General features: G+C 47.7%; 1 protein-coding gene across 8 annotated transcripts in view; it reads left to right on the top strand.

Annotated features, from left to right (window-relative positions):
• The first annotated feature begins 2,069 nt into the window (after window positions 1–2,069).
• B3gat1 (beta-1,3-glucuronyltransferase 1) overlaps window positions 2,070–27,273 on the top strand; it is a 29,040-nt gene continuing 3,836 nt past the window's right edge. Inside the window, exons 1-6 of one of the 8 annotated variants that reach the window (XM_058575253.1) lie at window positions 2,073–2,398; window positions 13,491–13,578; window positions 14,479–21,137; window positions 21,270–21,416; window positions 25,437–25,945; window positions 26,647–26,943. In XM_058575253.1, coding sequence (XP_058431236.1) covers window positions 20,885–21,137; window positions 21,270–21,416; window positions 25,437–25,945; window positions 26,647–26,943 — 1,206 coding nt within the window. In that variant the 5' untranslated portion in view covers window positions 2,073–2,398; window positions 13,491–13,578; window positions 14,479–20,884. Of the gene's footprint in view, window positions 2,399–13,490; window positions 21,138–21,269; window positions 21,417–25,436; window positions 25,946–26,646; window positions 26,944–27,273 lie in introns of those variants that run through there. The other 7 variants (XM_058575256.1, XM_058575257.1, XM_058575255.1 and 4 more) reach the window with 7 other exon arrangements.

Here is a 27,273-nt window from a genome sequence, read left to right on the forward strand (position 1 = left end):
AACTCAGGCCTGCTCATTGCCATTGCCCTGAGCTCAGCACTTAGGGGCTGGGACCCATCCTGGGGAAAGAGACAAGAAGTGAGTATGAACCCACACACTGAGGAGATTCTTTCGGTGGTTCTAATTTCCCCATTGGTAAAATGCAGGGCTGGAGCTAGATAATCTCCAAGGTCATTTCTCCTGCTATTTGGTGATTCTGTGGCTGGTTCCAGTTGGCTCTGGGAGGAAGAGTGAAAGGTATATCCTGCACTTGCCTGTGCTCCTCTTTCCTGCTTCTGTAACTGTCCTCCAGTAGATGTGGAGTCAGGGGAGAAGCAGAGTGTAAAGGGATGAAAATATTAGAAAGAAAATATCATCTTTTAAAAGCTTGGTAAAGTCTAAGTTGGATGCTTTCTGCAGGTGTTCTGCAGGGTGCCCTCCCTCTAGTTCATGAGAGCAAGGGTTATTCCAATAGAGAAAAGAAAAGCACAGCAGGATTTGTAGTAATGACCCTGCACTACAGCAAGAGGTACTCAGGTTAGATTTAATGGAACTTCCTTGCTGGTAAGGAGGGCAGTTGTGCAAGGAGGACAGTTGTGTATGGTAATGGACGAAGGAGTGAGAGGAATGGTCAGCTGTTCCTAGAGACAGTAATTGATTATATTTTGAAGTTTGTAGGATGGTGTGGATGGTGGGACCCCTTCTTTCCATCCAGGTCTTGACCAAAGTGAGTGCTTCTGGAGCCAGTATCCTTCCACTCCTACCACACATACCCAATGGAAGGGCCAAGCTCTGTGAATGTGAATGGAAAGGATGCCTGTGATCTCAGCCTGGGTCCACAGTCATTGGCAGTACAACTTGGATTCAGTAAAGCCTAGCTGTAGGTCACTGGATAAGTAAAGGAGGTGGCAGATCCTAAGGGTAAGCACTGACTTCCTACAGAAGCGGGTCATCTGGAGGGAGAAACCAGCCCTGACTACAGGTGTTCTGGAGGACCAACAGGGAATATAAATCTTTCAAGTCCAAGGATAGCTCCTAAGTCTCTGGCAAGTAGAGGAAAGATCGTTTAGAAACCTCTCCACAGCTACATGCCGCTTCCTCTGTACTTGCACACTTCTGCACACATACACGCTGACTCATCGGCCACACAATCCCCCCAGCCCACCAGCTCACACCAGCAGGACAGCCTGGGAAATTCCTAGATGGACTGCCCTCCCCGCCTCTCCACCTCCTCCACAATTCTTGGTTCCTTGCACCCCTGCAGTACTCTTTGTAATTTCCAATGCACTATTCTGGACCAGAGTGGGGGACACTGACAGTTGTTTGACATGCCCTTCGACTAGGCAGCAGGTGGGGTCGCCCCACTGACCAGCGCCTGAGGACCCCCCACTAATGCCTCATACAAGTGGCCCTGTGTCCTGGCAAAATATCACCCGCCCCACTAGCCTCCTTCCACTCCCGGGCACCCGAAGCTAAGGAGGGGGCCTCACGCTCCCGGCTCTCTATCTCTGTCTCTTGGTCCCAGAGAACCGCCCCCCAACAGACCAGCCCGGAAACAATCACCCTTTGAGAAAGGCTGCCAAGCTGGGCGCCAGGAGCAGCCAGGATGGAGGCGGGGTGGGATGGGGGTGCAAGCAGGGGACCCAGCGCGCTTTAACTCTAGAGAGCCAAGGCCCGGGTACGTTGGGCCCCGCCCGCAGCCCCTGCTCCAGAGCCTAAAGCTGGAGCCGCCTCCGCTGGCGAGGGTGTGTGTGTCGCGGGTAGGGGATGGGGGTAGGTGATACCAATCTCGGGGGGTGGGGGGTCTCCTCGTTGGCCTCCCTCCTCGCGCCCCCACTTCAGCTGGCGAGGTTGGTACCGACCATTAGTGGCGCGGGTCCCGCCGGCTCACTGGGGGCGGGGGGAGTGGGGGTGGGGAGCAGGGGTGGGGGCGGGGCGGGAGGCGCTGTCAGAGCCGTGGCTGCACCGGCGCATAGCCGCCACCACCGCTGCCGAGGGGACTGCGCGCCGGCTCGGTCGGCTCGGCTCCGGCCGCGCGCCCGGCCACCTCGCGCTTCCCCCTCCGTCCCCTGGGCCTCCGCTCCGCTCCCCTCCACTCCCCTCCCCACCTCTGTCTCCGGCTCCCCGCCCCCCACCGCGCCTCCCTGCCTGCGCCCTCCCGCGCGCTCCCAGGCTCTGGCCGCCGCCTCGTTGAGCCCAGAAGGAGCCGGGCCGGGGCAGCTGGACCGGACCGGGGCTGCAGGCAGGCGCAAGGACCCTGAGGCTATGAAGTGGCCCCCGGGGGCCCGAAGCGCGAGATCTCCCGGAGAGGGAGGCGCTCGCGGCCCAAGGCAGCAGCCTGGGGGCGCCGGGGCCGGGGCGTAGGGAGCCGCCGCCCGGGATGGAACGCGCCGGGGACGATCCCGACTCGTCGCCGCAGGTCAGTGTCCCCCAAGCCCTGCGTTCCCGCGGGAGCCGCTGCCACTCACAGAGCCCCTTTATGCGTCCCAATTTGTACCCACGCCATGTCCTCCCGGGTGCGCGCGTGGTGTGAGTGTGTGTGTGTGTGTGTGTGTGTGTGTGTGAGAGAGAGAGAGAGAGAGAGAGATGCATGAGCCCAGGTGGGCTGCTGGAAAGGGGACCGGGACTGGAAGGCCCTGCGCTCCAAAGGCTGCGAAACAAAATCTGAGCACTGCTTGCCCTCTTCGGACCCAGATAAAAGGAAGAGCAGGTTTTCAACAGCTTCTAACAATTGAACCCGCTCTTAGCCCATCAATCCCTTGCCATCTCAGCAGGTGGTTCCAGCTGACCCGGAGAGTCAGGGACCAACACCCCCACCCTCCACTCCACCCCTGCTCTCTAACAGTCACTCTCAACCGCTCTGCAGCTCCGGGCATTGACAAGTTAACTCTTTTCAGAGGACCAGAGCTGGCAGCTCTGCTGGGGATATTGAGGGGCTAAGAGACGGCAAAGGTAGCAAAGGGTCCTTAAGACCCTCTATTTAGCAAGCAGGAAGGAGGCAGGACTAGTTCATCTCTAGTCCTCTGCACCTGGGCTCAGGCCTGATGTCCTGATCCTCCAGAGCCAGAACATATAACTTCAAAAAACGAAGCTGAGAGTTAAGGCAGGAAAAAAGAAAGAAAGAAGACACCAGATCCAACAGTGCCAGGGAAAGGGAGTGACAGCTTTCTACCAAGCAGCTAAGGTCAAGAGACCAACCCCTCCCCCACACACATACATAAACCTGCTCTTGGCCATCTTCCCCTTCCACTTACTCCAGCCCCCTCTCCCCCAGATCTAATCTCAGCCATACACTAGCTAAATGGTTTGTTGTAGAAATTGGAGCTGAATGACTCTTGAGGTATCTATTGCACAGTAGCCTAGAAAGGGCCTTTTGCTGACAGTGGCTAGCCCATAACCCAGTCTGCATGGATGCCAGTCTGGTTGCAGTACCCAGTTACTTTAACCTGGGGTACATGGTATGCACTGTTAACATAATTGGAGGTGGATATACAAGTGCATAGCACTGTGACATTACTGTATGAAAATGGCAGGCACACAGCTTCATAAGTTACTGGGCTCAAGGAAGCCGGTGACTGTGTAAGACTTTAACCCTAGGATTTTCTAATAGTTGTTTTCTGCTCTTATATGTCCCTGCTTCTGTCAAGAGCCACTACAGAGTTGACACATTTTCTCCCTGAACCTGTGTAGTTGGTGACCATTATTGACCTTATTAGACCAAACATCAAGCCTTCCCCTTCCTTCTTATGGAATAAAGACCATCCCCCACAGGAAGATTTCCCTTTCTTCCCAGTCCATGCCCAGAACTCCCAAATGTTATGGAGCTGCAATGCCATTTCCCTCTGTTCCTTTTTGATGGAAGAAAAATGCTTGCTAGTATTAAATAAAGAGGGAAAGTTAATGTATTTGTGCCCCATTCAGCACTGGAGCCAATGCCTTCCTGTTTGCATTTCTGTAGTTAAACCCTAGGTGCTTGGGAATCAGTTGTGTTCAAACATGTTAGAAGCTCCTGTGTTCTGGATTGAATATGCATGTATGCATATTCAATCCATGTATGTTCCTGGGTGAGCGGGACTGTTTCACCTGAATTCTGGGACAGGTAAATCACTGAGGGAGAACAGCTCCAATGAAGAATGAAAGTCCGTGGCAGAGACCAAGGGCTCCAGAAGAGAAGCCCATTTCTTCCTCTTAGCCTTCTGGATAGACTTAGATTTTCCCGTAGTTGTTTTTAAGGGAGAGGAAACCAAGTCAACTATGTTTTCCATAGTTTTGGGGCACAGGCTGATGAGGCAGGTCAGGAGATTTGCTTTCCTGACTGGGAAGCCTAGGCTCTGAGGGAGCCTGGTGGTCCAGTGTGGCTGGAAGAGAGGAATGAGCTGGCACACTGATGTCTGAGCACTCCTGTTTTTTGAGAACTGCCTGGAGAAGAAATCTGAGAGTCTGAGACAGGCAGAGAGAAGGAGACAGAGTGAGACCACAGATAAAGATTATAGAGGGAGGCACACAGGCAGAAGGCAGGGCAGGCAAAGTAGGAAGTGGGTTGGGCCAGGTAGGGTCTCTCCTTCCCAAGCCCCCAACATCTGGACATTGGCAGTCATCCTCCCCTGTAGGAGGTCCCTCAGAGTAGACCCAGGGATGTTCTACTGAGGAAGGCTCTGATGAATATAAGGGTTCAGAGGGAGGCTCAAAGGCAGAGAGAAAACAGGCCAAGAGCATTGAGAGTGTATACAAACCTTCAAGGAGACCCTGCAGCTGTGCCATCTCCCAGTGCTGAGTGTTCTTCTCTACCTTCTGTCCCTGCCCACCTCTTCTGGTCCTGGAATACAGGATGATGGGGGGAAGGATGTAGGTCTGGGCAAGCCTGGGGAGGAGAAAGAGAAGCCTCCTTTATGTATCACTTTTCCCACCCAGACCTCCAGGAAAGAAAATCTCTGGAGATTCCTTTGAAGGCCAGCAAGGGGACATGAACAGAAGGGTCAGACCAAAGCCAGGCTATCTGACATCCCACTCAGTCCATCTCTGACCACTGACCAGTTGAGTGGACTTTGGAAAAAAACTGAGCCCTCTAAGTCCTGGTTTCTGAATATCTATAAATTGGGGAACCTCTTTCTCACCAGATTTTTTTAGGGGAAGTGCTAGACAAATATTTATTCATTTTACACTTTTTCTTTTTCCCCATTCTCCCAGGATCTGGATAGCTCTAGAATTTAGAGTAGCAATTCTATGTCCAAACCAGCCCTGGGAAGATACATTCTGTCCCACATCCAGCCCTCACCACATTTGACTGGCCATACCTCCAGGCTCTGTGCTGAACCCAGCCCTTCATTATCTAGGACTAAAGAACCCCAAACATTTCTTAGGTAAATAACAACAATAGTATTATTTTCATGTCTACTAATTATTAAGTGTAGTCATTCTACTTTATCAGCCAACGCTTATCTTAAAAAAATAAAATAAAACTAAGAAAATTTACAGAAACTCCAAGTCTGTGACTGCTTATCATCCATGCTTAAACATGAAAGGATGGTCAGAGATCACTCAAGACTGTCCACTTTCATTGACACTGATTGAACATCTACAGTGTTCTGGCTTCCACGCCCAGTTCTGGGGACATAAAGCGTCAAACCATCCAAAATTAGTGTTTTCTATTTAGCTTTGGAGGGTTATATGAGTTTCTTTCTCTCTCTTTCTCCCTTTCCCACCCCCTGCCTCCCTCTGCAGCTACAGCAAATTTACTTTTCTAATGAGGTTTGGCTCCAGCCAATATTAAAATGAGTCTGTGCTCCTTGCGTACACACCAGCTGACAGCAAGGCAGAAGGCAGCCTCTGCGCCAAGTGCCTGGCAGGGATTAAGGCTTTGCCACCACTGATAAGCCCAGAGTGGAGAGTCTAAGTCTGGATCAAGAGTTGACTAGATTTGAGGACTCACCTTGCCCAAGGGGCTTGTGGGTCCCACAGCTCAGTGTACAGAACCATGGCAGGATATGAGTTTCTAATATGAGCCCTCATCTGTGCACATGAAAAAGAGGGGAAAGGGATGGCAGAAAAGAGAGAGCAGAGACAAGAAGCTATGGTGATGGGATGAGTGTGACCATGGTGAGAGACCAGCTATGCTGTCCCCACTGGCTTGCTGTATGGCACAGGGTGAACTCCTTCACCTCTTCCCATCTTGCTTTCTTCTTTCTAGGGCAGGTCAGCAATCTGTCCCCTGAGGCCAGGAGTAATACTTTAGGCTCTGGGCTATTCATTTGACCAAGGTTCAGAACCCGTTAGATTAACACTAGGTTAATCCCCACACTCTAAGCAGTCCCCAGCCACTCCAGTGTCCATTTTGAAACATTCTCAATAGTGCAGAAAGTTCTAGTGCATGGAGCTGCTGTAGCCCTTTGTCTTCATAGATGGTTTACCACGGTGGCTAAGAGTGTAGCTATTGGAGCCATACAGACTGGACTCAGATCCACTCTGCTGCTTACTAGCTGTGTGTGGCTTTGGGACTTGCTTAAACTCTGCCTCCAATTTCTCATCTCTAAAATGGGGATAATAATAGGATGTTGATGAGGAGGGAATGAGTCATTACAGTTAATCATGCTAATCGCTCAGAACATATAATAGCAGGTACTTTTTAATTTTTTATTTGAAAATAGAAAGCAATTTGTATTATTCATTTATTTAACAATTCATTGACTTACCGAACAGTCTACTATGTTCCAGGCTTTCCTCCATAAGCATGTGACCTTGCTTCTTGTAACTCTGCCCATTTCTGAACCTCAGTTTCCCCCACCCATGACAAGAATGTGACAAACAAAATGAGACTAGGAATGTGTCCTCATTTGTAAATTAAAAGCATTGGTCATTGGAAGGTAGACACTATGGAAACTGTATTTTATTGGAAATGTAGTCATCAAAAAGTATTTCTTAAGTCCCATAATTGAAAGAAGCAAGGTAAGTGCCAATCAGATGCCATGACTTCTTGCTGAGTAGAGGTGAAGGAAGGGATTTGAGGGCACTGTTTAGGCTCATCCCTTCTGGTCTTGAGGAGAAGAAAACCAGGAGGCTATGGCCCTGAGCTCAGCAGAGGGAAGCAGCAGGGGGAGGCCCTTGGCTGGACAGAACTTAGAGCTGTCACATGCCCAGCTGACTGTGCAGCTGGAGCCCCAGGTTATGGTCTCTGCTGTGTCAGCAGCTCATTGTGTGACAGAACCTATGAAGCTTTGGTTTTTTCATCTAAAATATGAAAGGCATGGACCAGTGAATATTTCCACACCCAAGAAAATTATACCACTGAGCTTCTCCATAAAACACCTCAGGAGCAAGAAGCAAGAGACAAGCTGCCAGAGGTGAAAGGGAGGGAAAAAAAAATGGATGTAAGGAGCAGGTACTGGTCATGGGGGGCCACGGACTGTGGAATGGACACCCCAGAGTAACTGGTCTGTCAGACTTTTCCCAGAAGTAAAAATCTTTGACTCTAAGTTGTTCCCTTATTTTCATAGATAAGGGAACAGATGCTTAGAGTGGTCCACAGAGCACCCAGACTGTGCCCTAAGTTTCCTGACTCCCTGCTTCTCCCTCTCTAACAGGCACCCTTTTATCTTCTGCCACAGTCAGGGGCCCCTTTTGCCAGGGGTAGGTTAGGGGCAAGAGTGGATCAGGATATAGTGTAAACTCTGACAGGCCCCTAGGGAAGGTCAGCTCCTTCAGGCCACAAACAATGAATCAAAAATACATACAAAACTTTAAATAAGTCAGTGAATCACTAGCCTGCTATGAAATAGCCATGCACACTATGACCAAGGCAATAAGGTTGGCCTGAAAGAGTCAGGTTGGTGAGCTGTTGGGGTCCCTCAGTGGTTTAAGACTTGGATTTGGGGCCACTTGAGTCCTGCTTAGCCTAGACCCAAAGTCCTTTGGTTGGGGGTGGTGTCTTCCTGAGCCTGAGGAAATCTGGGGACAATCCTCAGCCACCTCCGCCATGATCACTGTCCTGACACCCTTGCAGAGCTGTCGATATTATCCCCCCTGGGAGGCACAGTGAATAGAGTAACAGGGCCTTATTAGGAACAGGGACATTATCATCTCGGAGATGCCACCTTCTAGTGGCTATTCTGGGTGTATATTTCATTGTTCTGACTCAATGCCCCTTGCCCTTTCCTGGTCAGTTCTCTCCCTGTCCTTCACCTTCCCATTATCCACGGACCACAAAGTAGAAGAGACATTGCTTGTTCCAGAGAGAACACTGAGCCTACAGAAGCCAAAGGATGGGGCCAATTGGCACCCACATTGTGATCTACATTACAGGCCCAGGACCCTTTGCTCTGCTGGCAGCTTGGGGTGACACAGAGCCTCTGGGTGTATGATTCTCTCCCACTGTCAGAGAGTTTCTGAACTTAGATGAAGTATTACTCTCCTAACTCTTCATTTGTCGATATTAATCTCTTTTCCTACTCATAAATCTCCTCCTCCCTCTCTCTCTCTCTCAGAGAGCAAGTAAGCCCACTGCTTGTTGTCTGCTACTGCCCAGGCACCAGTATGGGAGACAACCAAAGGCTGCCTTGTGTGGGTGCACATTCCTCCTAGTGGCACATCTGAAATCTCTGAAGGGTGCTTCCTACAGGCATGCCCTGTGCCTGATTTTTCATGAAGATTTTTCCAAGTGACAACTCAAGAAGGTAGACAGGCAACCTACCTGTGACCAAACACAGGCATTCAGCCCAGCTCTGTGCAGGGAAAGTATCTTCCCTCCAGAATCCAGGCCCTGAGAGGTGTTGTTGACCCTGTCTAAGTAGATTTTCTGGATGACAGGCTTTTTTGTTTTTAATTGTGGTCAAAAAATATATAACATAAAATTTACCATCCTAACCATTGTAAGTGTACAGTTCTGTAGTATTAGCTATATTCATATTGTTGTGAAACAGATGTCCAGAAGTTTTTCATCTTTCAAATTGGAAATTCTGTACTTTTTAAACCGCTTCCCAACTCCTCCTTTCCCTGGCCCCTGGCAACCACTGCTCTAGTTTCTCTCTCTTTGAGCATGATAACTCCATTTAGCTCATATTTTCAGAATCATGCAATATTTGTCCTAAATGGCTAGCTTGTTTTACTTAACATATGCCCTCAAGGTTCATCCATTTTGCAGCAGGTGTCAGAATTCCCTCCATTTTAATTGTGTGTATGTACCACATTTTGTTTATCCACTCAGACAGTTGACAGTTTCTTTGATAATAAGCTATGGAGCAAGAACTGCTCAATCTTTGGTCTCTCTTATCCTTCCCAGTTGGGAGATGTCTAAACAGAGTTGAATCAGAGGAGACTTCTGTGCTTAGAGTGAAGCCCTGCAACAAAAGTCATGGGAGCAGAAAGGGACCCATTTTTATTTGTTGTCTGATTGGTACCTCTGGTTGCTCCTTTAATCTGTCCTATGCTGCCTAAATATCCTCAGGTACCAGGTCCATGTATGACAGCCCTCAGAATGAGTATATCCTGCCTCAGAAGGTAGAGGACAATGAAGGAGGTAAGACATGACACACTGACCAGTGGAGGGATGCTTGGATCCTGTACCAAACCCTCTCTACCCCACCACCTTCCTGGGACCCTGAGAGGGAAATCTGTCCCAACATTTCCAGAATCCTTGCCAGAGGTCAAGTGCCTAGGAGATCCTGGAGAGCCCCCCTGTGTATGTAGCAAGCCTGCCTTGAGCACGTGCCTTTGTGATGTGGGTTCAGGCTCCATCTCAGTGATCGATGATCCATAGCCACCCTGAAGCTTGCTGTATAATATATGGCTGTAGAACATATAGATAGTGTCAGCATAATCTACCATCTGCAGACTGAGATTTAAGGACCCCTCCATTCATTACATTCATACCTGCTGTATTTGCACTGCCCACTCTGGCTCACAAGTATTTGTAGGCTGTGCTCCTCACAACTGCCTTTAGCCCCTTACTTTAACTCTTTCTCATTCAGATAGTAGGCTTAACTGATGCCTCAGAGAAGGGACCTCAGGGGCAGAACAGTTGTAACAGAGGGAGGAGGAAACCTCAGGTTGAAGGTGGTGACAATGATAGTGTTCGAGGTGCCAAGCCTGAGACCCCAGCTGGTATGCAGGACATTCAGCCCTACCATGGCACTATCTTGGCCAACTCAAGGCTCAGATACTTGGTCTGGGGCCAAATCCACATAGATTTCCTGGTCTGCTTAGTTCTGGCACCTAGGTCTCACAGGGATTTTGCAGGTATATCTGTACTAGGTTCCATACTGCAGGTGTGCACCTCCATCATCTGGCTTTAAGAGACCTTTGTTGCAATCAGTGCTTAGTACCTGGGCAGCCAGTCTTGGGTGGGTACTGCTTCTAGACTCTGGTGAAATGAGGGTAGCACTCCTCCCACCTTCTCAAGCCCAGAATTCACTGGCTATTGCAGTCTTTCCATTGCTAGTGCATGATAGTCTGGTAGAGGGAGGGGTTGGGCCTTCTGATTAGCTGCCCCTGTGGCCCTTGCTGCTGCTGTTTTGTAAGTAGTTGTAGACTCCGTCTTGCCCCACTAGTTCCTGCTCTTTGGTAGCAGAATAGGATGAACCTCTCATCCACTAAGCAGGTGCTGACCCAGTAGATGTGAGTAGGAGGTAAAGCTGTGTCTAGAGATGTCCTGAGTGGCTCACAGGCCTCTCACAGTACCTTAAGCATTTCAGCAAGCTGGAGAGAGTCTCCAAAAACAGGAGAAGCTTTGTGGGTTAAATAAAGAGCATTTTGCTGTAACCATATGTGGAACCTGAGGGCAGGACCTGAATCCTGGCATGGCCACTTCCTAGAGCTGGGGTGAAATGCATTGCCAGTTCTCTGTCTGCCTCCAGAAGGACCTGAGAAGGCTAGGCAGGCAGAGGATGTGGGGGATGTTCCTGCCAGCAGCAAGTCAGAACCACTTGCTCCCAGAGCTCATAATGCAGAAGGAGAAAGGAGCCATTCAGGTTTGTAGTTCATAAAGGTTGTTCAGTGAAGACTGCATGCAGGATTGGAGACCTCCCCTTGGAGTGAGCAGAGAGGAAAAGTGCCCAGTCTTCACTTGGCACTCATTCCCATAGCTGGCGCCTGCACATGGGGTGGCAATGGGCCCTGTTTAGGGGGACCTGATGCCCTCTGCACTAGAACAATCCCAGACCATAACAGTTGTTGACCCATTGGCTCTTGTTAATTGTTTTATCACCTCATTACATCTTCAAAAATGTCCTAGTTGGCATAAAATAGTATAAGGTCTCAGTAACTGTGACCAACAAAGGGCAGGGAAGTCTAAGTGGCCAGTTGAGAATGCAGCTTCGGCACACAGCCAAGAGGGACCCCACATTCCTACTGAGCTGAAGGCACAGAGCCGGCTGGCCACAGGTAAGAGACTCCCTGGAGGAAGCCAGCAGGGGACTTCAGCCCAGGAGGGATGCAACAGGGTCATTGCCTGGAACATTCATGAAATTCTCTAATGTCTTAATTTCTACAATTGTAAAACAGAAACAAAGCTTTAGTATTATAAGGGTTTAATGATTAGTTGAGATAACAAATGGGAAATCATTTTGGAAGCCACACATCACCATTAAGCATGAGTAGTTGTGTTAACGGTAGATTTCAGTGGGGACCGTCTGCCCACCCTAGCACTGCAGAGAAACTGAATTGACATCTTGGCATCATCCCATCTATATTCCAGGACCTGAGGCTGTTGTGTGCCAACAGCACATGAGATAGTCTTTTATTTGAACAGGGATGCAACCATAGGATTCTCTGACAAAGCTCAAAAGCCATAATTGAAACAGCCAAGAGGATGCATACACATGCCCATTAACATACATCATTGGCTCAAGAGGAAGGTTAGGTAAGAAAGGAAAAGGGCACAATGGTCAAACTAATACTGTGACTTCTAGACAAGGACCTGTGATAGCCACTCAGGTCCAGGTACCACAGGCACACTGAGTAATGGCAGAGGCTAATAGAAGGCAGGTTGGAAGCCAAGGCAAGGAGGCAGGCTTGCAGATGGAAGGACATTGGATGGAAACTGGTCTTTGAAAGCCAGTCCTGGCTGTTCTTTGAGCATCTTAACTCAATTTAAGATTCTTTCCTGGGATTGCCCCCCAACCTTACTTTGAATGGTAGTGGGGCATTAACATCTGACATGGACTGTGATGGGTCCACCTGCTGCCAGAGTTCTCACAAATGCCTCATGAAGAAGAACAGGGTGTTGTGTTGGAATATAGGGATAGATTATGGGGTGAGGAGCAAAGGTGTCTACAGAATAGGAGGGGGTGGAGTTGGAACAGTGGGACTCTGGGCAGAGGAACAAGAACCTTGAACACCAGGCTAAGTAAGTTGTTGCCCAGGAAATTTACAGAATGATACTGAGCATGAACAAATCTGTATGGTGAATCAGGCAGCTGGGGTACATTTTCAATTGAAGAGGAAAGACAGGAGTCAGATCACAATGGAAGACAACTACCCACAAGGAACTGTCCTGTTCCCGTATCAGAGGGGTGTAGCTTCAGGACTCAGGCAGCACCTAGAAGCTGAGGTCCAGCCATGACAGGGGAATCAAGGACAGCCCTGAGAGTCTCATGTTGGCCTCCAAAAGGATGACAAAAAATCCCTAGATAGGGGTCCTCTAGGAAGAAAGATAGTGATTGGATCTTAGGCATGTCACAATGAAGCATGCCAGGAACAGCACTGCATCAGGATATGGGGGGAGTGAAGCCAAGGAAATTCAAAGGAACTTATCAGTGGCTTCACACCATGGTGGTAGGGCCAAGGCTAGCTCTTGAGATGTGAAATTATCTCTGACTATCCCAGCCATTCTCTTTCTTCTTACTTCTCCTTTTGAGGTTGATATGGGAGCCCCGGCATCTGCAGCTTCCTTCTTTCTTCCAGCAGCCAGAGTTTAGCTGGAAGGAGAAGAAAGCAAGTCCAAGAATCCCATGCCAGGCCCTTCCAAGCTCTGAGAGTAAGAGCAACAGGAGTGTCTGTTTATTGGCACCAACCACATGCCAGGTAGTTTAGGACGATACTTTTTCCAATTGTCCTAACAACCTAGAGGCGGAAACACTATCTTATTCCCATTTTATAGATGGGAAAACCAGGCACAGAGAGGTTCCCTTGCCAAAGTCACACAGAGAAGAGAGGTCCATAGGGTGTCCAGGGCCCAGGCTCTTCTCGATAGTACTGTCCCTGCATGGATCACTCTTTCTGGGCATAGGAGAGTAAAGGGAAGATGGAAGAGAGGTGATGGAGGCCATGGGTACGATTGTGCCCTGCTGTGACCCTCAGGAGGGTGGGAGCTGGGCAGGAGCTGAGGAATCAAAGGTGAAGGTGGCCTATTTGCCTGGTTGTGGTGGGCATACTCTAAAGAATTCCTTGTAGTTTCTTCTGGTGGTCATGCTTCTGTGTAATCCCCTCTCTATAGGTATGAAAAGCCCTCACTATGAGCCTCTAACCAGTAGAACATGGCAAAAATGGGAGCTCTCACTCACAGGATTACTTTGTGTTTGTAGGACTACAGTCTGCTCTGGATTCTGTCACTGCTGGCTTAATAAAGAAAAAGGCCATGTGGGACGGAGCCATGTGGCAAGGTACTATGAGGTGAGCAGTCCCTACTAGCAGAGCACACTCACAACCAACAGCCAGCAAGCAGATATTGTCCTTAACCTTACCACCCCATGGCAGTGGAATCTGCCAGTGATGTGAGTGAGCTTAGAAACAGATCTTTCCCCAGTCAACTCTCTAGATGAGAACACAGCCCAGTTTTTCCTTTGCAGCCTCATGAGACCTTGTGAAGCCAGGCCTGGATTCCTAACCCATGTAAATTAAAGAGAGCAAATGGGTGCTATTTTAAGCTCCTAAGAATATGATCATTTGTTTGACATCAATAGAAAGTGAATGTGATGTGCTTGTCATGGGAATAGTGGCATCCCCTTCCAAGAGCTGACATGGCTACCAGAATGGGCCTAGGGCAAGGAGAGGGGAGGATAGGATAGTAATGAAGGAGGGTAAAGGAGGTGGGAGAGGCCACTACATTCCAACATCAAACCTCTCCCCTGACCCAGGTTGGGCTGCAGGGGTTTTTTTGTAGGGACTGCTCCCCAGTCCTGCAAACCCCAAAGATAGTCACTGTTTCTACATCATGCAGGCAAGGGCTGAATGGTCTGTGCTGTTCTGATCACTGTCCATGTTAATGTTAGATACCTTCATCCTCTCAGCCACAGGGTACCCGATCCCTGAGACATGGGCTGTCACCCACGATGGCTCTCTACATGGTGGTTTTTCACTGGGAGTCCTCCATGATTCTGCTAACCATTATCCTCTGTGCCCAGTTCTCTGTCGGGTTTGTCTTATTAGCTGCCACTTTCTCCCTGACTCTCTTACTCTTGAACAACTAAGCAGTAAATCATTTGTTTGCTTGTACCCCAGCTCCAATGATCCCAAAGAGGACAAGAACCTGAGCTGTCCTCACAGGACAAAACATTTGATTTTTGCTTTCAGGTCCTCACACTTGGAAGACTCTAAGGAAAGTGGATGTACTTCTGCCTGGAGACCATTATTTGCACAACTAAGGGAACATCAGCAAAATCATCTGGGGTCAATATTTATTATGTTCAAATTCCTCCCATGAACTAGAATGGACTTTTACTTGCAGAGAACCACACTAAACTAAAACCCAATTTTCATTTTTCACAGAATCATAATCCAGATCTAATCTGAAGGCTATTGCTAGAAAAGAAAAAGAACAACAAAGGAATTTCCTTAAAAAAAAAAAAAAAACTCAGTGGATTATATTTTTTGACACTGTTGGCCTAGAAAAGAACCAAAACATAAAACTATTCTTTACACCAAGTCTGAATTGACATAATGCTTCCTTTCTGTTTGATTACTTGGCTTGGTTTTTCCCAGATAGAAAAGAACATGGCAGAAGATCAGGAATACTATCCACAGGTGCCAGCCAGCAGGGGGTCAGGCCTGGAAATCAGGACAGTCGTCCCCAGGTCCAGGCCTTCCTCTACTCCTTCATGCAGCACCATGGGAGCAGGGGACAAAGGGGGAGTCCTGCAGCCTTAAGAGTCTCATAGACCCTTCCTGGGGGTACTGGACCTGACCATCAGAATGGGGACAGACTCAGCAAGGTCGTATCAATCAAACCCTGGGGCAGAAGTCCCCAGAGGGTGGGCCCAAGTGTGGGCCAGGACATCCAGGAAGTAAGATCTAGATGTGTCTGCAGAAGAAGGCAGCAAAGGAGGCAGCTGCATCCAGAATTTCAGGCCTCTGCTCACCCTAAACATTGGGTCTTTGGGTCATGCAGCCTTTCTAAGCTTCTGTCGATTCCTGTGTCCTGCCCCATAGCAGGGCTGTGTGGGCCCCAGGGCAATTGCTGGTGGCTAGAGTGCTAGGGCCAGGTTAATGAAGTATGGATTGACTGTGCTGGGAGCTGATTAGCTCTGGCATTGGGCTTTTTCTGAGCAGTGCCTGCAGAATCAATACTAATCCCTTGATCCCATTAGGGGCTCCTGCAGATTTCTGGGACAAAGTTTGTGTCTCCCTCTGTTTGGGAAAGACCTGAGTAGGACTGGAGGGAGATGTTGGAACCTTGGCCAGCATCCCTCCCCTTATCTTTCTTTAAAATCTCCATTCCTCCTTCCTCCTGTTGTCACAGCCCCACTCTCATGCCCAGAGGAATGGGGACCTTCTCCAACCACACCAGCTCCCCCAGCAACTTCTGTGATGCTGGTTATGATACCATGCAAGGAGCCTTCAGCCTCTGCCTCTGTCTGGAAAACCCAGGCTCCTGAATGATGTGATATTAATGTACTTCTGTGCATGAATAGAGGTTTTTTTGTTTGTTTGTTTGTTTTGCAGTGCTGGGGATGGAACTCAGCGCTTCACTCATGCTAGATAAGTATTCTACCACTGAACCACACTGCCAGCCCAACTTTCTGAACCAACGTTTCTTTTATCAACTAATTCAGCAAGTTGCCTGTGTACTCCATTTAGTTCATAAAGCACACTGAACCATGCCAGTGTGCCAGAGCAATGCAGGGATGGGGGGTCTCCTGGGCTCCTAAGCTGCTGAGCACATGCTTACTGAGAGTCAAACATTTGTCCCCAACCTTTTTATGATGGTAGTGCTTGTTATCATCACAGAATATTAGAGATACCATTGAGATGATGTGTTGAAATAAGTGTGTTGTTTCTATGAAAACTAAATAGTATCTCTCAAAAGACCTCGTATGGAGAATGTGGGAAAAACAGTCTCCAAATTAACTGAAGATTGATGTCATAAGTTATAAGCATTCTAATGGGTATTGCACTCAAACTGCTCACCAAGGGTTCTTAGTTCTCTAACCACTTCTTTAACCACAATGAGCACTTGCTATGATGAGCTTGATGCCAGTTCAGTGCAAATGTCCCATTGGCTACCTCTTGGCATAGGAGAAGTCCTGGCTCTGTGCTGAAAAAGTGGAAACGTTAAAAGCCATCCAGCAATGGGCAATTTGAATTTTGGAAAAATGATCACAGATTTGTATTCAGGGGAAGCAACAACATCTGGATCTTCAAAAGTTATTTACCTTGAAATGTGAAAGGCATGTATGTATGTATCATCTGAAAGAACCTTACTTTCATGGTTTTCTTGATTAACCAACTAACTACTGCTTCTAATCTTATTAGGTAAAAAGTCTTTGATTATCCTCCAGAGATGAGTGGTGTAGATGAGTTCTGAGTTTGTTTGTAACTAGCCTGAAATATGTGTGGACACACATATGCACATGCACACACATCTCTCAAACATTATGTGCACCTCACACATCACTTGCCTTGGAGTGACCTGTGTAAAGTCTCCTCTGGTTTGGACTAGGAGACCCTTGAGGGAAGCCCCTGTTTTCTTTGACACTGCTGTATCACCCACAGATCTAACAGTGCCTTGCTCACTTTGGATGTGCATAATATTTGTCAAATGGAATTCAATGAGTCCCTTCAGGGATGCCGGGCATTACTGAGGTTTTATTTTTATTTATTTTTATTTTTTAACAAACACATGTTCAGAAAAAATAGCCTTTCCAGACTGTAGAATTAGTCAGCCTTGAACCAACCTTGCACACTCTCCTGACCCTCTCAGACCCAGCCATTCCTGGCTGTCTAGCCTGATTTGCCCAAATTTTAAATGATCAGAACCTTTCTCTCTGAGTCTCAGGCACCCCCTAGGTCTCATCCACAGCCCAGGGCACTGTAAAACTAATGAATTCCTATAGATAGTTGTTTCCAGATATGATCCAGCTTCATAAGTTTATGGGCTTTCATGATGTCCCAATGGACAGCTGTTATTTTGTCCTTCTGGCTTTGTCTCTGGCCTAGATACCCACCTGGATACCATCTGCTTCAAGCAGGATGTTTAAGTCAGCTTTTTTTTTTTTTTTTTTTGCTGCTGTGTCTAAAGGATCTGACCAGAACAATTTTAGAGGAGGAAACGTTTATTTGAGGGCTCATGGTTTCAGAGGTCTTAGTCCATAGAAGGCCGACTTCATTCCTTGGGGCTCAAGATGAGGCAGAACATCATGGCAGAAGAGTATGGCAGAGGGAAGCAGCTCACATGGTGGTCAGGAAGCAGAGAGTGCGACTCCACTTGCCAGATACAAATATATACCCCAAAACCAGACCCCAATTTTGCTTCAGGTACCAGTTAATACTTATCAGGGGATTCATTCGATGATTAGTTTAAGGCTCTCACAGATCAATCATTTCCCCTCTGAACTCTGTCACGTTGTCTCACACATGAGCTTTTGGGGGATATCTCACATCTCACATCTTCATTCTCACAGAGCCCCAACTATCTTAGCTTCAATAAACTAAAATGGCAGAACTGAAAATTCTGTGAAACTCTTCTGACCAATCTCAATGCTTTAAGGATGAAAGCAGAAATCAAGAGGGGCAAGCAACATAACCACAGTCCCATGTGGAGCCGACCAGGATACTGCTGCCACCAGCTGCTGCTGCTCCTCCTCCAATGACTGTCCCCCACTGGGCCTCACCCCTGGTAACCACAATGTAGGCTTTGTCTCTGCCCAGTGGATGCTTTGAGAAATCTCAGGAGAAGGGAGCCTCCTCATTTCCTCACTTGCTGAGGGAGAGACAGTGGTGATAGTCAGGGTCTGTCACAGGCATGGGTATGAGTGTAGGGGTGGGGAGACATAGCCACAGCAGAGCCTGGATCTTCACACTTGCTCACACTACTTTTCCTCTCTCACTGTAACCCCCCATTCCTCCTTCACCTTGCTCTCTCCACCATTTCCCCCTCTTCTTTCCTGGGCGCGCCTGGCTAGACCAGGCTTCTCTTACCACCTTTGTGTTTATTCTTCTGCCCATGCCAACCAAGGGCCCAGAAGCCATTCTGAGTTCCACAGTGGATACAACGTGCAACCACAGACAACTACCATCCTTCCTCAAGCAGAAGCTATAGGCTGTGGAGGAGTAACCCACATTGGATATCCCTGCAGCCCTGTCTTGGATTCAGGCATAGGTGAACCCTCCCCCAACCCCACTCCCTACACACAATCAGGCATCATTTCCTGTGATTCCACCCCCTGCTGGCCAGATGGCTTTCTCCAAGACTGAGGACTCTCTTGGTTCTACTTAATAACCGCCTGGTAATTAGCTCCACAATTTTGCCACTATGCTTATAATAGCCTCCATTAAAGTTATGGGGTTTTCAAGCCGTAATGGCTTCCAGAGTAATTAATGCGCAACTGGGTTTATTGCAAGTTTATTTTTAGAGCTTTTCTCCCTCAGTCCCCTCCCTTTCCTCTCATAGATATTTTGACCAAAAACTAAATGAGTTCAGGTGCTGCTGTGGCTTCTTGTACCATGTCCCTATCTTTTCCCTTTTATTTTTGCTTCATTGTCCAGTCAGGTTCTGGGACCCACAACGCAAGCAGTTAGGTTGGAGGACAGTGGCTCTTGAACAGGTTTTTGTCCAGGCCAGAGAAAGCCTGTAGCCTGTATGTGTCCCCATGCCTGACCCAGTTCTGAAGGGTTCAGGCATGCTCCTGATGATAGCATATAGCCACATGGCCCTGATTTAAAGCTAACTGCACCATTTTCTAATTATTGACCAGGGGCAAATTACTTTCTCTGACTTCCATGGATCCAACTATAAAATAGGGATCATGATAAAACCTGCCTCACAGGGTGGTTGTGAGTACTTCAGGGAGCAGATGTGTGTTAACTGTTGAGCCTAGTCCTTGTACATCATGAACACTATGGGAAACCTTGTTGTCATTAACAAGAGCCCAAGCAGACCAGTGGGAGGTTGAGCAGGTGTCAGAGGTGGAAGCTGTGGGATAAAGTGACTTCCCAAAGGGTAAAGCCTATTAAAAGCAGGAAAGTACTGACATGGAAGCTAGCCCCATATCAACTGAGTGGGTGTGGTGCTCACTTTCTTTCCTCAGTTTTCTCCATCCTGGAATTAAAAGCTTCAGGAAAACCAGGATGTTTAAGAAAGCTTCTATGTGAATCTCTAAGAACATAGAATAAATCTTCTCAGATGTTTTGGTAGCCTCAGTCAGGCCATTTTCTGTTACTATAATAGAATACCTGAGACTGGGTGATACAAAAGGAAAGTAGTTTATTTAGCACATGATTCTCTGGAGGTTGGGAAGTCTAAGATTGTGGTGCTAGTGAGGGCCTCATGCTGCTTCAACTCACTATAAAGCAGAAGGCCGAGCAAGCACAAATGGAAGAGATAAAACATGATGGATAGCCTTACTTTATAACAACTTGTTCTTGCAAGGAATGAACCCACTCTTGTGAGAAAGGCAATAATCCCTCCTAATAATATCATCACCTCTTAATGGGCCCACCTCGCTATAGTGCCACAACAACAATCAAATTTCAACACGTTTCAGAGAGGACAAACCATATTAAAGCATAGCACTCCCCATCCTTCTTTAGATGTAATATAAGGTCACATCAGCCAGAATATGGCATTTATGTGGAACCCAATAGAGCCCTGCCAGTAGCCTGCACTCTGATCCAAAGGGTATGGCATAAGGTCACTCTGCTTCTCACACAAGACCCATAGCATTCTTATGTGCCACTAGGCTCTGTCACTTATAGGGTCGGCTAAGGAGTGCAGTAGAGCACAACAGCTCAGAATGATGGTTCCTCCTGCATTGGCCTCTGTTTCCTTTAACCCTAATGTTCTGTCACTTAAGGTAAGGCTGATGCTTGTATCTGCCCTTGCAGACAGATTCTGGAGGCAGTGGACCTTTGGTGGGAAGAGGTGAGCAGAGGCTGACCCAGGAAACCAGAATGGAAAGCAAAGTTTGGTATTCCAAAGGGCATCAGAAGAGAAGAGAAGACCTGAGAAGAATAAAAGCACACTACTTCCAAAACTGAGGACAACAAAATCCTGGTCATCATGTCCAAGTACAGAACCTGGCACTCATCCTGCATGGAGTAGTGCCCCAAAAGAATTTCCTGTGGACAATAATAGAGGAATGCATTTGCCACATTTCTTCCCAGAACCTAACCCTAAAAGATCTCTTCCTTGTTCTTGAAGGAAGCCTCCTAACTCTATTGCAGTACCCAGGCTATGGGGAAAAAAAATCTGGGCCCACAAATTTGGATATCACAAAAGCTAACGTTTCTTGTACTCTTACATGGGAGACAACCCTAAGAGCTTTATGAACATCAACTCATTTAATTCTAAGAACAGCCTTGAGAAGTAGATACACAATTTTCTAGAAGAGAAATACTAAAGTGCAGTGCAGGGTTGATGTAACTGTGCAAGATCACAGCTTGTGGATGAAACACTTGGGACTTAAACTAAGGCAGGTATCTCTGAAGCTGTGGCTGTCATGCCTATACCCTATTGACTCTTATTAATGGACTCTCACCAGAGATGAGGTCTTCAGAGAGAAGATCAAGAAAGACTTCATTGAGAAACTTGATTCTATATGTCCCAGAGTGGGGCCTGACTCTTGCTGGGGGTCCACACCCGTGCTTCGGTCTCTGGCCATCCTCTTCTGCTCTCTCTTACAGGTGTCCATCTCTGAGGGTTCCTGACCTTGCCCCTGGACAACTGCCCCTTCTCAGACTCCTGTCAGGCTGGACTCTGCAAACCTGCTTCCGCAATGGGTGGGTTGTGAATGCTGGTAAGACCTACTAGCCAGCGTTCAGCTTCTCTATTCTCTCCATGCCTGGCCGGCCGGCCCATGCCTTTTCTTTTTTCCCCTGTGCTGCCGCTGCCCTGTGGCCACCCCTCTCCTGACCTTACCGCCACTCAGGTAATGAGGAGCTGTGGGCGCAGCCAGCCTTGGAGATGCCGAAGAGACGGGACATCCTTGCGATCGTCCTCATCGTGCTGCCCTGGACTCTTCTCATCACTGTCTGGCACCAGAGCACTCTTGCACCTCTACTTGCTGTGCACAAGGGTGAGCCCTGCCTACCCTCCCTGCTTAGTCCCCAGCCCAGTTTCCTTAGTGAGAGCTCCTTGAAAGAGCTGTTACTCTCAGTTCCCAAGAGGAGGGGCCATATCATGCTACACAGGGACACTGGGATTGTTCAGGAAGTAAAAGGGTGAGAGGCAAGCCTGTAGATATGCCTCTATTGTGATTTTGCAGGAAAGAAAGAGCTGAGCAAAACCTCTGAGCAGGCTTGGAATTTTGACAGTTTGAATAATTTCAGTGTGTTCCAAGATATGACAGGTAGCTTTTAATTGTCTGGTACTGATACTTGGTGATTTAGGATAGGGTAAGATTGGCTTGCAGTTTTTGATAAAGGAGGTGGGTGGGGGTGTGCCTCTGAGTTGGTTCGTTGGCATATGAAAAGTGGTTTGCAGACAATTGTTTATTATTTCTAGCTAGTCCTGGGAGAGGCAGCCCCTTCTCAGGTCTGTAAGGCCCCAAGAAGCCAAAGCAACAACCAGGTGCCATAGCACACACCTGTAATCCCAGCTACTTGGGAGACTGAGGTAGGAGGATTGCAAGTTCAAGGCTGGTCTTCACAATTTAATGAGAGCCTGTCTCAAAATATAAAATAAAAAGGGCTGGGGATGTAGCTCAGAAGAGTGCCTCTGGGTTCAATCCATAGTACAACAAATAAAAACCCTACATACACACAAAAAAAATCAAATACAGAAAATTTTAAAACAAACACGATTAATACTCACATGCAGAGACAACTACATATACAGTTTTACCTCCTCGTCCCATGTGCAAAGAACAGGATCACTTAGCGGGGAGTGAGGAGGAAAGGATAGGATTTCTGGCCTATTTTTTTTTTTTTTTTTTTTGTGTGTGTGTGTGGTTATTGTTTTATTTTGGGTTGCTGAAGATCAAATCCAGCATCTTGTGTATACTAGGCAAGCACTCTACCACTGGACCACCAACCTTACCCTGTATTGTGTTATAGCACCTTTAAGAAGAGTATATAGCTTGTCCCCTTTTCTTGCTTAGAAAACCCTAGTATCTAGTGGCAGTAGGCCTGGAAAGAGGAAGAGTCCTATCAGAAGCTAGTGGAAGAATTGGGATTTGAACTTCCTTCTCCCAGCTGAGTCCCAGGGTTGCCTTTCCCTCCCACACCTAAACACTTTATACCCCAAAGGCTTCTATGTGCTCCACATCTGCTCTCATTGCTTAGCCTTCAGTCTCATGTTTTCTTGTCCCCTCCTACTCCAGCCCTCAATACACACACACATGTGCAACACTTGGGGGAAGCAGCAATTCTACCAAAGCAAAGTGTCTTCTTTCCCCACCCATGGTGCTAAGAAGGGACTCCAGGGCTTCCCACGTGTTCACATGCTAGGCAGGCACTCTACTAGTATTGAACGACCCCCCTCCCCCAGCCCAATGTGAATTATCTTACTTGTGATCATGATAAAACAGGAAGGCACCCAAGCCTATCCCAGGGATGAAGATAGTGGTACTGAAGTACGATCTGGGTTTCCACTGTAGCCTGTACAAATCAAGTGACTCAGATGCAGGCCATATCCACAAATCACAGCCTACATTGTGCTGCTTCACACAGATAAACATCTTGCAAACCTCTAGAGTTTCCTGAAGCTTTCAGGAGAAAGAGCTAAGCTTAAGATTGCTGTAGCCTCACTGCCTGTGCTGGACACTTTGGGCTTCTCTGATGTCATCTTCTGCTGACCCCAATGCCTCTGGTGCTTGTCAGTTTAGAACTGTTGTTATCCTGCCAATACATCATCCCAGAGGGGTTCAAACTACCATCTAGAAAAATGATTATAGTATGTTCATTGCTGGCAGAGCTAGGGTTGGAGACATTAGGCTGTTTTACTTCCCAAGGATGGTAACTTGACATTGTCTTCTCTGAACATTCCAAGAGGGATTGAGTGAAATCTGCAGTTAAATGACATTAGGGTCATAAGGAGGCCTTTATGTCTCAGAAGTGCAGAAGCCCTAAAGCCAGTGAGAAGGGCAGAGTACAGGTACAGAATCCCAATTCATAGAGAACTTTCCCAGGGCAAATGTTTGGAATAATCTGGACAGCAGAACACTTGGTAAAATGGTCCTAAATCTCCTTTCCAAACCATGATTTCTAAGACTTTATTGACCATAGGATGAATTAAACCTAATATCTTTGTCAGAATCCTGAACACCCATCCCTCTTAGTTCAACCTAGTTTTCTTTTCACAGTTCTACCCAAAACTTCTCCAAAAAAACACTTTTGAAGACCTGTACTTGTGCTAGTCTCCCCCTGCCACAATATCTTCTCTGTAGCATGGGTAATAGACTCACAGCTCCTCTTATGTGTCTTGTGCCATTGGCCTGTGAGCACTAAGAGCTGGAGCAGGTCCTCTTCTAGGTTCATCCGTATTAGATTCCACACAAGCACCCACACAGCTTGCATGCTGCTAACGATGGCGGAAGTTGAACAGAGGGAGGGAACAAAATGGTTGATGCCTAGCATCCTCTCTTTGACCTCGCTCCAGCCCTTTCATTTCATCTTTACTGAAACTGTATGGAGCCATGAGGAAGTAGGACAGCTAATGTCCTTCTACACACCAGGAAATGACAGCAAATATGCCTTGCAGTGCTCTGAGTCCTTCAAGTGTCTCGACTCATTAATCTACATAATAACTCAATAAAATAGATGCTATTATTAGTTCCATTTTACAGTCACTGAAATCAAGGCACCAAAAGCTAAGTAACTTGTTCAAGGACATATAGTTAATAAAGACAGAAAGACAGGGTCTGAACCCAGGCATTCAGGTTTCTAGGTCTGTCCTCTGACCATGATCCCTCCACTGAGAGTATGTGAGCCACACTATCATTGCTACATGAGTTTTTCAAACAGAATGACATAATTTGGAAAGTAGAAACTCATTGAAAACAAGAATGCCATTGCTCTTGATTTTCCTTCTATAAGACTGCTCAATTCCCCATGGAAGAGGATGTCCAGCATGTAAGAAATACCTAGGTCATTAGAGCTTCCTGCACTTGAAGCAAGTTGCCTGCAGGAAGTAATATCCCCATGTCTGGGACTGTTTACTCAGAGAGCAGGGTTTGCAAGTTTCAGTGTCCCTGATGGCATTCTTGAGGTGGAGACAATAACACTAATAGGGTGAGAGTACAGTGGTGTGCAGTTAGTGTCTCAAATAGCTCAGTGAGTGTGCCAAGAAGGTGCAGATTAGGAGATTGACACCAAACCCTTGGAAGAAGTTAAAACAGGTCTGTTTGTCCTTTTTTTTTTCTTTTTTCTTTTTCTTTTTCTTTTTTTGTATACGAAAATGGAGGAATATATGCAATCAGGAATAATATTCAGGTTTCAAAATTATTTTTACAATTATGGGTAAAACTCACTAAAATCCAATGTAATAATTAAATATTAGGTTCTGCACCATGATTCTAATAATTGATTATATATGGCCAAGGGGAAAGAGGCCCCACTTAACTAAAAGATTTGAAAAAAAAAAAAAATCTGGGGCAAGTTAATATTGGGATCCTTCAGGGTCCACAGTGTGCTGCAGCCATGAGATTAATGCTGCCCTTGAGTTTTGTGACATCCCCACCACAGAATGTATCAGTGTCAATCTGCTATGTAGTTAGTTGCACCAGATAAGGAGGGCACTAGGGAAGGGAGGGTCAGGACACCATCATATAAAATCCAGTGTGTTTAGGAACTGAGAGTGCAAGCTTGGGCTATGGCCAGCTGTACTCAAATAATTACAGGACTGTCTAATGTGAAGATAAGAGAGAGATTATTTCCGTGTCATCTAGGGAGTTAGGGAAATCCCTGTGAGAATTCCAGGGGTGCAGATTTCAACTTTAATTCTAACAGGTCCTGCAAATAAAGCAGTATACTGATGATGTTCCTGCAGAGTGGGTAGAGAGGGCTGTCTTAGTAGGGTAGTTGGAGTCAGTGTCCTGTAATGGGGCCAGAGCCAGGCCAGCATTTGTCCCCACACCGCCTGTCTCTCATCTTTGCAGATGAGGGCAGCGACCCACGGCGGGATGCGGTGCCAGGCGCAGACTCAAGGGAGTACTGCATGTCCGACCGTGACATCGTGGAGGTCGTGCGCACCGAATACGTATACACTAGGCCCCCGCCTTGGTCCGACACCCTACCCACCATCCACGTCGTGACGCCCACCTACAGCCGCCCAGTTCAAAAGGCCGAGCTGACGCGCATGGCCAACACGCTGCTGCATGTTCCCAACCTGCACTGGCTAGTGGTGGAGGATGCACCTCGTCGTACGCCACTGACTGCGCGCCTGCTGCGCGACACCGGTCTCAATTACACTCACCTGCATGTGGAGACACCCCGCAACTACAAGTTGCGAGGAGATGCCCGTGACCCGCGCATCCCACGGGGCACCATGCAGCGCAACCTGGCCCTGCGCTGGCTGCGAGAGACTTTCCCGCGTAACTCCACCCAGCCTGGTGTGGTGTACTTTGCTGACGACGACAATACCTACAGTCTGGAGCTCTTTGAGGAGGTGCGGGAGGGATGAAGAGGAAGGAGAGTTGGCAGACAGAGATTGGAGATGCTGATGGATGCAGGGCCTCTAGCAAGAAGAAAGACACTGGGGAGTTTTGGGTGTGGGTACATACACATAAGGAAACCCAGGAAAGGGGGTTGCCAAACTGGGGTGGGTGAAGACACAAGAGGACCAGGGAAGGGCATAGAAAATACCATATGTTGGCAAAAGCATCCTCCACTGGTTAAAGGCAAGAGTGGTGGTGGCATTCCTAAATGGCCCTGGCCGTAGAGGAGCAGTTTGAGGTCTTTGAGTAGGGCCACTTTGTATGACAACCAGAAACATTTTCAGTGGAACAGTCTGAGTTTCTTTGGAGTCCTGGGTCATGCAAGCCTAGGGGAGGAGGAGTCATCATTTCAGATAGATAAATGGCCACAATGAAATGTTTTGTGCAAGGGAGAAAACAGCAATTGGGTCACATTGAGAAGGTGGTCAGCTGGATTGGGAGTTGGGTCCTCCTGCAGCCTAGAGGAGATTCCCCTTGCAGGAGCCCATCAGTTGCCATCTACAGGATGGCATATAGAGGTAGGGTGGGACTGTATCTCCCTTCCCCATGACTTTAAATGGACCCCACGCATATAATTAATTGATTTCACCTCCCTTGGGGATGGGTGCCATTCGGTATACTCAGGTGTTCTGACTCTGGCTTCCCCTTGTAGATGCGCAGCACCAGGAGGGTGTCCGTGTGGCCTGTGGCCTTTGTTGGTGGACTTCGTTATGAGGCCCCACGGGTGAACGGGGCAGGGAAGGTGGTTGGCTGGAAGACAGTGTTCGATCCCCATCGACCATTTGCCATAGACATGGCTGGATTTGCTGTCAACCTGAGGCTCATTCTACAGCGAAGCCAGGCTTACTTCAAGCTGCGTGGCGTGAAAGGAGGCTACCAGGAAAGTAGCCTCCTTCGAGAACTTGTTACCCTCAATGATTTGGAGCCCAAGGCATCCAACTGTACCAAGGTAGGAATCTCTACAGAATTAATGACTGTAATGCAAGTGTTCCTATGACCATTAAGAGCCTCTCTACAGATCAGGGGCAAGGAGACACCTCAAAATGATCTTGCCTATTTGAAACCCCCACCCAGGAAGATAGTTTATCTTCCACAATGAAAGTAGGCAGGGACATGAGAGGGGTGGCCATAGGGTCATAACTAAGAATTATTAGCCATATATCTAAACAAATGTGCTCTTTGCCCCCCCCCACACACACACACACAAACATGCACACACCATGGCAGATACACACACACCTGTGTATGCACACACATATACATGTGCACACATACATAC

The sequence above is a fragment of the Marmota monax genome, unplaced genomic scaffold (genome assembly GCF_021218885.2).
Source record: "Marmota monax isolate L192 unplaced genomic scaffold, Marmota_monax_Labrador192_F-V1.1 WCK01_AAM20220418_F8-fsc00062, whole genome shotgun sequence".
Taxonomy (NCBI): Eukaryota; Metazoa; Chordata; class Mammalia; order Rodentia; family Sciuridae; genus Marmota; species Marmota monax.